This window comes from Impatiens glandulifera, chromosome 2, assembly GCF_907164915.1.
Source record: "Impatiens glandulifera chromosome 2, dImpGla2.1, whole genome shotgun sequence".
Taxonomy (NCBI): domain Eukaryota; kingdom Viridiplantae; phylum Streptophyta; class Magnoliopsida; order Ericales; family Balsaminaceae; genus Impatiens; species Impatiens glandulifera.
Window position 1 is genome coordinate 9,687,345 of NC_061863.1, and position 12,455 is coordinate 9,699,799.

The window sequence follows — 12,455 nt, forward strand, 5'->3', positions numbered from 1 at the left end:
ATAAATTAATACAAAATTTCATTTTTTATAACTTTAAGCATAAAAAAACTTAGAATGTCAAGTTTAAAAATAGAGGTATGAAATCTCAATCAACGTTAACAATGAGTTCCAATTAATTTCACATTAAAATAAGGAAGTGAGCAACTTTTTATCTAATTGTTTAAGTTTTACTTTATCCCCTATTCAATTATTGAGATTTAATTTTTCTTAATTCAATTTTGTTAACTTAACTTTCTTTTATTAAAATAATAATTTTATTTAAATAAAAATAAAAAATAAAAGTTATATCTTATTAAATAACTATAGAATTCAATTACAATGTCATCAAAATAGTTTAATGATAAACAAATAATTAATAATTTAATATACATTTGTTCAACAACTTAACAATTATTTACATAGAAAAATGGATCTATTATCTTATCTCATCTTCCTTTTTGGATGTATTATATTAGGGCTTGTTTGATATAGTTGTCTTTTTATTGGAAAAATTATTTGATGAAAACTGAATTATGTAGGCTAAATAACTAAAGTAAATTTACAACTCTTTAATAGATCCATATCACTTATTAAGGAAGAATATACAAATCTTAGTGGCATTAGTTTTATATGATAGAGAAGTATGAACCTCTCAAGATCAAATAATAAGTCTTATGTTTGTAAAACTATTGTCATAAATAAATTTATGAAAATCAATTCAATTCAACTTCTACCCCTTAGTATTTTCATTTTACATAAAAATTATTCAATCTCACTTCAAAGTTCAAACTCTAAAGAATCAATTTTCCCACAAATCCAGGCAATTTCTTCTTTGATGTCAACCAAATTCCATTTTTACTATCCTTCATGCTTCATCAACTTTGAGTCAAATATGTCATTAACTACCCTTTTACACCCATAGAACAAAGATAAATATGTTATACAAATTCTTCAAAGTGACAAAAATGGGAAAAGTTAGGTGTGTTAATTAATGATTTTTCTAAAATAAAAAAAAAAATATATGCACCAGCCGGGAATTGAACCCGGGTCTGTACCGTGGCAGGGTACTATTCTACCACTAGACCACTGGTGCTTATTGAAAATTTTAATATTTATAATTTTATGAATTAAATGTAATTACTAAATAGAAAACAATACCAATATATTATTGACAGTGTATTTCTTTTCTGTCATTAATTACAAAACATAAATCTCATCGCATCACATAACAATAAAGATGATATAAAACATTATCTATTCAACAACTTACATAAAAACTAATATTTCATTGGTAATATAATTTATTGAGAATCAATGGAATCATACATTTTCTCTTATATAGCTAAAATACTGTATTTTCTTTAGAACAAATTACCTTATTTTATTTAGAGTTTCTTTTTATATATTTTTTTACTGATTTTTTCTTTTCCTATTTTGAAGTTTATTCAATTAATTTGTTGTTGTAATATGTACAAAAATAATAGAGATTCCAAATTAAAGAAAAATATACAATCTTTTTGTTCTTAAGACCACCTCTCTACAATACATAATATTTTAGATACTAAGTGACCCAGTGTTGGACGACCTCAGATAGAACTTATACGAGTCTAGATAGTAAGCAATGATGGTCTTTCATGCACGATGGAGAATCTCGTTCAAGTCAATCTTGGCACCCGGTGATAAAGAATTCTCTTGACATACACCACACACGTGGATTTAACCCTGCGTGAATTGAATGCCGTCAAGGCTATATCATCAATCAACATTATTTAAATAAATTAAGTATTATTTCTCTGTAAATAAACTACAACCAAATTCCAAAACCATATTCAAATCTACATATTGGGTTAGGGGTCCAAAATAGGATATTAAGTATATAATGAAATCTTAAAAGTTAGGACCTAATTAAATATTGATTTACAATATATTGAAAGCTTTCTTTTTCCTTTATATTTCAAAATAATTCCCAAACGAAGGCACGACGAAAACTGGTTATTTAGTTAAAAAGAAACAATTAGGACATGTATGGTTATTTGGATAACAAAAATTATACCTATAAAAACACAATAATTTTACAGTAAAAAATCTGAGTTATGAAAACCGCCATGGAATTAATGATGTATTCAATGGTTTGAGTCAATTTATTTATTTAAAATATCAAAAGTAAAGTAAGAAAAAAAAACAGACGTTAGGTCATAGGTAGCTCTCAAATCAACACAATTATTCCAAACAAACAAAAACAACACACTTTTAATCATTAACATGATGTCAACGGACGTACTTTGTTCAATAATAATAATTATTATCATATGATAATTTAAATAATTAATTTGAATTATTTAAATAATTTTGTTTAATATAAATTAAGAAAAGTATGATCCGGTATTCAAATAATAATAACTCAAAACCATTGTATTACTCTATAAAAATAATAATAATAACATAGTTAATTAGTTTGAATAATTCGTTAGATAGTTTTATGAATTGTAATTAGTATCGAAACTCTTATATAATATATAAGGGAGATATGTAATGTTCGAATGATAACTTTCTATAATACAATTTCAGTTTATAGTACTTCTCCTTCTTCGAGAATTTATTCAAAATTTGATTTTTGAGGCTTAAAACTTGAGAAAAATTAGGCTTGCTTAGATTGATCTTAGTAAGCAATAATTTTTTTGAAACAGGTCTTTGTAGTACTAATTTTTTTATTTACATTTGTCAACTCTTTAATAGACTGTCTCAATTATTAAGGAAGAATATAAAAATCATAGTGGTATTAGTTTTATATAATAGAGAAGTATGAACCTCTCAAGATCAAATAAGTCTTATGTTAGTAAAATTATCATCATCAAATAAATGTATGGAGATCAATTCAATTTCTACCATTTAATGTTATTTTTATGTAAAAAGTATTCAATTTCATTTTGAAGAACTTCTTAATGTCCACAAATATGTTATATTTGAGGATATTAAGGTGATTTTCCATAAAAACAAAAAAAAATATCTGCACCAGCCGGGAATTGAACCCGGGTCTGTACCGTGGCAGGGTACTATTCTACCACTAGACCACTGGTGCTCATTACAAAATTTTATATTTATAATTTTGTGTATTAATTCTAATAAATTATCTAACATTTGTTCTAAAAAAAAACTTATTTAATGTATATTTATTTTCTTTCATTAATCATAAACATCATGAATCTCATCACATAATAAAGATGATATAAACATTTCATTTGTAATATCATTTATTGAGAATCAATGAAATCATACCTCTTCTTTTTTTTTTATATATATATATTTTTTTATTTTAGCTAAAATACTATATTTTTTCTAGAACAAATTATTTTATTTAGATTTTTTTGGATTTTTTTTATAATTTCATTAGTATTTTGCTCTTTGTTTTGTTTTTGAGAATTACATGAGAACTAGCATGACACACCACAGTCATGCCCCTTACTTGAACTCAAAGCGCTTTCAGATAAAATTGAACCCGTGATATTTTTTGTCTCTGAAGCCGAATTTTACCACTAAGCTACCTTATGTTGAAAAATCACCATACTTGCATATTTAATTTACAATGAATTCAATATTTGTTTTTTTTAAATAGTTCATTATTTGTATTAATGATAAAAATTATTTAAGGACAAATAAAGCTTGACACACAAAAATAAAAAAAATTACAAAGTATGAAAATAAGAAAAGAATACAAACATGTTGCCCAATAATTTATCAAACTCGTAGGTACTCGAGAAAATAATTAACTCCCTAACCACTTCACTGACTTTCTGGAACGAAACTCATAAATCGTCATAATAATAACATTATGGATACAATGAATCAAACGACTATAATCATTAAAGGTTTAACGATTTTTCTCAAACTGGATAATCTATCAGAAAATAATCGGGATAATAATCCTAATGTAGGCTCTGTCATAATAGCTGTTTCAATTCAAATTTATTAATTAAGGACTTGGGTATCACCTAATAAATCTTGTCATACTCCAAAAAAAACTTCTACTAACCACTTATTAACAACTCAAAACGATTTAAAAAAAGTGTTTCAATTCAACGACAATGAATTCAATATTTTTCATTTAACCTATTGAAATAAGTTAGGTGTAAAAAATTTTGTTTAACGAGTTAAGAAACTCATATTTTAAAAATTACATACTTATTATTAATTAACGTTTTAAGTTAAAATTGGGGATTATAAATGTGGGGCATGCTAATTTTTCTTAGAGAATAATCTCTGTTTAAAAAAAAAAACATATGATATTTATGTGGGGAAAACATATTCTGGTGTAATGTATAAATAAATGACACAACTTTAATTTTGTTGTTGTTGTAACATATAAAAAAAAGAAAAAAAAAGACAATATATTCCAATTACAGAAAAATATACAATCCGTTTATTCTTAACAGCAGCACCTCTCTACAATACATAATATTTGAGATAAAATTACTTCAAAGTTTTGATTTGGGCCACACTTATAGAAAACTAACATGACCCACAAGTAATAAAATTAATATTTTTCTTAAATTAATTCTTAATAGAAAAAATTATATTAAGAGCAACATACTACATAATAATTAAATCACAACCATCCAAATGAATTACCATAGCTTTCTTATTAAATTTGAGGCATATCATTTTGGTTTCTTCTTCCTTTCCAACAATCCATGCCTTTTTTTCCCTTTGTGAGCCATTTCATAAACAATCTTAAAGCATTCCCAATGAAAACGAGTGCCATCACTATGCACCAAACAAGAACCGCCGCCACCAAAGTTCGTTTTAGCGACCTCCTATCCTTCTTTGGAGTCAAAGCGACTAAAGCATACGCATAAGTGAATGCCATTGCAGTTATCGTGACCCACATCACGACTTGTAAGGTCCACATGTACCTCCTACGCCTAAAAGGCAATCCACTTATGAGAAGTAGGATTATACTAAGTGACGCAACATATGCAATAGTGTTAGACCTCAAATAGAACTTATACGAGTCTGAATAGTTGTAAGCAATGATGGCCTCTCCTGCACGATGCGGAATATCGTTCAACTTTATAGTATTTTCTTGCCATACACCTCCCGGAGGGTTTAACCCTGCGGTGAATGCCATCGTGGCTATGAGAGACGCGACTACCATTAAGGAGTCGCGTCTTCTTGGAAGCCAATCTTTGCTTCCGAATATGTTATTGTAGTTGTTCTTGGCCGATTCTGAGTTTGAAACACGATTGAATTTTGAAGAGGATGTGTCGTGAAATTCTGAGGCGTATGCATCGTTTGTAGCCATATCGAAGAGGATTTCTTTGGCTTTCATTGCTCCGGCATGCTTTAAGGTCTCTTTTATGTCTAAATCTTTGACATTCATGTGGTAACTTTGTTTTAATAGAATGTCTAATGGAGTAAGCCCCATTGCATTTGTAGCATTTATATCTACCATATTTTGAACTAGTATATAATTAATTATCTGCATAAAATTAAATGAAAAAAAGTTAATGGATCCATTCAAATTAGACAGCTCAATGTCAACGTCAATGTAAAAAAAATGATGGAATCAAAAAATAAACAATAGATTTTTTTGGAAGGTCAAAACAATTGACTAAAATACCCTTTCTATCATTTCTTAGAACTTGTTTGATCCTTTATTATTATTTTTTTATATATTCCATCTACAACTCTAACCATCTAATTAATTAATTAATTAATTCAAATAACTCACTATTTGTTATATTAAAAGCTCCAAGATCAAACAAGTCAAAATTGTTTTATCTCAGGTTATTTAGAAGAAGAAAAAAATCTAAATTAAGTGATCAAATCTTGTTTTGATTAAAAATAGTATTTTTTAGATTAGTTGAGTTAAATTACTATAAAAAATCAACATTTAAACTTTATAAAATAAAATTTAAAATTTGATTAATAATTTGAATGACTTTATCTATGATTGAAAGATAAAAATCTAAATAAATTGATTATAAAGATGAGTCAACTAATAAAAGAAGAAACTATTAAATTTCATCCAAATAAATCCATTAATCTAAATATAACAATAATTAAAAAAAATAAAACTATACCTCGATTTGTTTATACTTGACAGCTTGATGCAATACATTGTTCCCATCACCATCCTTCCCATTAGCAAACTCCAAATCCCTAACATTTTCCATCAACACTTTCAAACATTCAAACCTGTCATATTTCACCACAAAGATGAAGAATCCCCTCTCCGACCGCGGTTTCCTTCGGGCAGCATGCGTCCCTGCCCGAAGCAACTCGGACACACCTCGGCTCGACCCTTGATGGCAGCCAAGTGGAGGGGATTATAACCATCTTCCATCCACCACTTCACACATTTCGGGTCCCAACTTGATCAAACTCCTAGCAACGCCTACATGTCCTTGTGACGCCGCAAGGTGAAGTGGAGACCATCGACGGTTATCGAGGACTAAAACAAGACCCGGGCAGCGGTTTATTATCTCGGTTGTGAAGGGAAGGTGACCGCGAAAAGCAGCCACGTGAAGAGGAGAATGTGTTAAGCTGCCTATTTGGATTCGATCGAGTATGGTCGGATCTTGGTGTAGTATTTGATGGAGTAGGGTTGTGTCTCCTCTTATGGCGGCTTCTCGGAGGGCTTGATCCATGCTTATTTCTTTTGGTTTCTTTCTCTTTGAGCTCTTTTCTTTGTCATTGCTCCATTTTATATAATAATAGTTAACAAGACTTGGTTGTGTGAGATGTTGACTTGGACTTTGTCAAAGAAAAGAAGATAAAATATTGCTTGAATTTATGATTAGGGATTAATTAGACCTTGAACTTTCAAATACATTATTTAAGTCCTTAACCTATATGAATAACCTTTTTTAAATTAGAAAAAGTAGTATTCTCTTAAAATCACATTTAAAAATGATAGTAAAATGTTTTCTATGTATAGTTGTGATTCTAAAATTGTGCTTGATTTGGCAAAACTATTATATACTAAAATGACTTTATTATATTAAAATTAGAGGAGTGACAGAGAGACGAATTGGGAGAGAATGAAGGAGGAAATGATGTATCAATATATCACTTGTTGAAAAAATGATAAATGAATGAGAAAATAGAAAAATTATGTTATTTTTTCGACCAATCAAATTACGCCACGTCAGTTTATCTCAAATTCTCTTCCCAACCATTTCTCCTGATTAAAATTATTTTTAAGTTGGATATCAAGATTAATGATCGTAATTATAAAACTTGAGAATTTTGTTATTATATTTTTTTTTGTTAGTAATATCTTTGGTTAATTGAAAATTTTAAAAATAATTGTTTTTTAGGTTACTTTGTATTTGTTATTGCATTTAAACTTATTGTTTTATTTATTTATTTATGTAATTTGTTTTGTTCTTGTCCAATGATATCATAAAATGATCTATTTTCTTATAATATAATGTTAATTATTTTTCAAAATGGTTTTTTCCAGTTGGATATTCTATGTATCAAGAAAAAAAAAAGTATTTATCATATATTATTTCTTTTCAATCATTTAATAACTTAATTCATTAATTAAAATATTTTTATTTTACTTTTAAAATAAAAAGTTTAATACAAAAGAACATTATAACCAATTAAAAACTTAAATAACCTTTTATTTAATTAATTAACAAACAATCTCTAAAAAAAAACTTAATAGAAATCTTAAATAACCCAACATCAAATAAACTAGTAGGATACCCTACGTTGTACGGGAAATTAAAATGTTCTTATATAATTACCAATTGTAAAATAATTCATTCAAGTTACTTCTTTTTTTTCTCTTTAGAATAAAGTTGCAGAGAGGTTGAAAAAATATTTTTTCTTGGCCCTTCGATGACTTTTTTAGCACTTGGGTGTCATATTTTTAAAATTACTTAGATTTGAGTTGATGTTATACTTGTTTGATGTGACATCTTATTTAGTCGGATCAAGCTTTTTATTTCGAAATTTTTTTATCCGAATAATTCTCATAATCTTCGGTGGATTGTTTACTGTTTATATCCTCGAAGTTTTTATAAGATATAAGGTCATCTCAATCAAGTAATATGAGCCACCAACTATTTTATTTAGAAAGAAAGGTAGACGTGGTTGTTGCAATTGGATTTTGTTGATCTAAGATTATTTATGATTAATTAGTAAGTTGAAAAAACTATTTGGGTGGGAGAAGAAAATAAAAGTCTGGTTTAATTGCAGAAGTTTTATAATTATATTAATGCTAAATTAATGAGATTCATATTGTTGTAGATTTTATAATTAATATTTTATATACGTTTTTGTTAAAGGTTTATAATTAATATTTAATATAAATTATTTAATTAGAAATTTGAATTAATATTAATATAATTTAATTAAGAAAATATATAGGAGAGAAAGTAACTTTAAATTATACTTTGATGTGAATTTTTATTGTTAGTTTAATAAATCATATTAAAAGTATTATATATATATATTATATTATATTATATTATATTATATTATATGGTAGAGAAGAAAATGAAAGTCTAGTTTAATTTTATATTAATATTTTATTATACGTTTTTGTTGGAAGTTTATAATTAATATTGAATGTAAATTTATTTAATGAGAAATTTGAATTATTATTAATATAATTTAATTAAGAAGAATAGATTATCAGAGAAAGTAATACTTGATGTGAATTTTTTATTGATGTTATTATATATATATATATATATATTATATGGATTTTTATATATATTATATGGTACTATTTTGTATATTATAAATATTTATATATAAAAATAAATAAATATTTATTATATATAAAAATAAATAAATATTATTATATATAAAAATAAATACATCTTTATTATTAATAAGTTTATTTTAAATTAATAAAAAAAGATAATATATTATGTTGTTGGAGGTTTTATATTAATATTTTATTATACGTTTTTGTTGGGAAGTTTTATAATTAATATTGAGTGTAAATTTATTAATGAGAAATTTGAATTAAAATTAATATAATTTAATTAAAAAGAATAGTTAGGAGAGAAAGTAATACTTTGATGTGAATTTTTATTAATGTTATTATATATATTATATGGATTTTTTATATATATTATATGGTACTATTTTGTATATTATAAATATTTATATATAAAAATAAATAAATATTTTATATTAATAAGTTTATTTAAAATTAATAAATAAAAAAAGATAATATATATATGAGAGATAAATAATAAAAATATTAATTAGGAAAAAAATTAGTAATTATTAGAATGAGCGATAATGAGTAATATAAATTCTGAGTTCCACTAGCCTTCTATTTATCCTTATTCGACTAAAACGGATTCTGGACTTCTACATTTATTATAAATATTTGTAAGAAGAAATATTAAGAGAGAAAACGATATATATATAATATGGTCGATGAGAAAATAATTAAGTATAGAGTAATGAAAGAGAAAAATAACAAAAAAAAATTCTTATTACTACTATTAGGTGAGAGAAGATCTCATATATTCTTTATTATATATAATTATGATTTATGAAAGAAATTTGTAATTATATTGAGTTATATATCTATAACTATATATCTATCATTATATAGATATACTATATATATTATATATATTGCCATTAAACAAAGAACCTAACACTAATAAATAGAAAAAAAAATTTCCTCTCTATAAAATATTATTTAGGGATAACACAAATCATCAACTATAATAAGTTGGAGAATTAAATTATTAAATAATACCATAATTTTCAAGCCATTCACAGAAGATTGGACTCTAGCTTGGTCATCTTTAGAATCACAGATAAATAAAACTCTAGCCGTGTAAATAGAAACCATCTCCACCTTCACCGGCCGACTCCATTCAAATCCGTCCTATACAACTCAAAACGCATCAACCCACCAATGTCATACAATTTTAGACCGGCAAAGGCTGAATCTGCATCAGATAACTATTTGTCTACCCCTTCACAACTCCTTTAGCCAATCTTACAATCGCCTCTAGAATCGCAGTCGACGCCATCGTCAAACCTTCTCCACTTTCAAAGATGCAACCTTTATCGTTGCTATCTAAAACTTTACGCAATTTACAATGTAATTGGCCAGAATCGGAGGATCCAATCGTGCTCAACAATCCATGGGGATTCCGAGTTGAAAATGTAATATCTCCCCCATCTGCTTTAACCATTTTTATGAAAACAAGAGTAAGAGAGATGAGGAAGAAAATATCAATGTGTTTTGATATAAGATTATTTATAAATAGAAAAAATATTGGGTGGAGAAAAAATGAAAAGTCTGGTTTAATTGGTTTAATTACAGAGGTTTATAATTAATATTATTTTGTTGATCTAAGATTATTTATGATTAATTATAAGTTGAAAAACTATTTGGGTGGAGAAGAAAATAAAAGTCCTGGTTTAATTGTAGAAGTTTTATAATTAATATTTAATGTTAAATTAATGAGAATTCATATTGTTGTAGATTTTATAATTAATATTTTATTATACGTTTTTGTTAAAGGTTTTATAATTAATATTTAATGTAAATTTATTTAATTAGAAATTTGAATTAATATTAATATAATTTAATTAAGAAAAATATATAGGAGAGAAAGTAACTTTAAATTATACTTTGATGTGAATTTTTATTGTTAGTTTAATAAATCATATTAAAAGTTATTTTATATATATATATTATATTATATTATATGGTAGAGAAGAAAATGAAAGTCTAGTTTAATTGCAAAATTTTATAATTAGTATTTAATGATAAATTAATGAGAATTTATATTATTGGAGATTTTATATTAATATTTTATTATACGTTTTTGTTGGAAGTTGATAATTAATATTGAATGTAAATTTATTTAATGAAAATTGAATTATTATTAATATAATTTAATTAAGAAGAATATATGAGGAGAGAAAGTAATACTTTGATGTGAATTTTTATTGATGTTAATATATATATATATATATATATATATTATATGGATTTTTATATATATTATATGGTACTATTTTGTATATTATAAATATTTATATATAAAAATAAATAAATATTTATTATATATAAAATAAATAAATATTTATTATTAATAAATTTATTTTAAATTAATTAAAAAAAGATAATATATTATGTTGTTGGAGGTTTTATATTAATATTTTATTATACGTTTTGTTGGAAGTTTTATAATTAATATTGAATGTAAATTTATTTAATGAGAAATTTGAATTAAAATTAATATAATTTAATTAAAAAGAATAGATTAGGAGAGAAAGTAATACTTGATATTGATGTTATTATATATATATTATATGGATTTTTATATATATTATATGTACTATTTTATATATTATAAATATTTATATATAAAAATAAATAAATATTTATTATAATAAGTTTATTTAAAATTAATAAAAAAAAGAAAATATATAAATGAGAGATAAATAATAAAAATATTAATTAGGAAAAAAAATTAGTAATTATAGAAGGAGAGATAAATTAGTAATTATTATAAAAAAAAATTTAGGGATTATTATTATAAATATTTGTAAAAGAGAAATTAAGAGAGAAAAATATATATATAATATGTGAGAGAAAATAATTAATATAGAGGTATGAAAGAAAAAATAACAAAAAAAAATTATTAATTATATTAGGTGAGAGAAGATATATATATTATTATTATATATATAATTATTATTTATGAAAGAAATTTGTAATTATATTGAGTTATATATATATATATTTCCATTAAAACAGAACTAAAATAATAAATAGAAAAAAAAAATTCTTATATAAATTTATTTAGGATAACACAAAATCATCAATTATATAAAGTTGGAGAATTAAATTAGTAAATAATACCATAATCTTCAAGCCATTCACAGAAGATTGACTCTAGCCTTGGTCATCTCTAGAATTACAAAGAAAGAAAACTCTAGCCGTGTAAATAGAAACCATCTCCACCTTCACCGGCCGACTTCCATTCAAAATCCGTCCTATACAACTCAAAACACATCAACCCACCAATGTCATACAATTTTAGACCGGCAAAGGCTGAATCTGCATCAGATAACTATTTGTCTACCCCTTCACAACTCCTTTAGCCAATCTTACAATCGCCTCTAGAATTGCAGTCGACGCCATCACCAAATCTTCTCCCCTTTCAAAGATGCAATCTTTATCGTTGTTATCTAAACTTTACGCAATTTCCAATGTAATTGGTCAGAATCGGAGGATCCAATCGTGCTCAACAATCCATGGGGATTCCGAGTTGAAATGTAATATCTCCCCCATCTGCTTTAACCAATTTTAAGAAACAAGAGTAGAGAGAGGAGGAGAAAAATATTAGTGTGTTTTTTGATATAAGATTATTTATAAGTAGAAAAAATATTTGGGGGAGAAGAAAATGAAAAGTCTGATTTAATTGGTTTAATTACAGATGTTTTATAATTAATATTTAATACTAAAT

General features: G+C 25.0%; 1 protein-coding gene and 2 non-coding genes across 3 annotated transcripts; all 3 read right to left on the minus strand.

Moving 5' to 3' along the window:
- Positions 1-1,001: 1,001 nt before the first annotated feature.
- TRNAG-GCC lies at positions 1,002-1,072 on the minus strand. Its single transcript has one exon. It is a non-coding gene; the product is annotated as a tRNA-Gly (tRNA).
- A 1,915-nt stretch (positions 1,073-2,987) lies between these two features.
- TRNAG-GCC lies at positions 2,988-3,058 on the minus strand. The gene has a single exon. It is a non-coding gene; the product is annotated as a tRNA-Gly (tRNA).
- A 1,507-nt stretch (positions 3,059-4,565) lies between these two features.
- On the minus strand, positions 4,566-6,658 carry LOC124926565. The gene is made up of 2 exons (XM_047466815.1): positions 6,060-6,658; positions 4,566-5,455 (listed from the first exon to the last, which is right to left on the minus strand). Exons 1-2 carry the CDS (start codon positions 6,150-6,152, stop codon positions 4,619-4,621), a joined length of 930 nt encoding a protein of 309 aa, XP_047322771.1. The 5' UTR covers positions 6,153-6,658; the 3' UTR covers positions 4,566-4,618.
- Positions 6,659-12,455: the final 5,797 nt, after the last annotated feature.

Bases quoted from the DNA above. Each gene is read 5' to 3' on its own strand.
- LOC124926565 (XM_047466815.1), bottom strand. From the start codon at position 6,152: ATGGAAAATGTTAGGGATTTGGAGTTTGCTAATGGGAAGGATGGTGAT. The intron at 5,456-6,059 runs GTATAGTTTTAT...AATTTTATGCAG, and splicing joins TCAAGTATAAACAAATCGAG to ATAATTAATTATATACTAGT.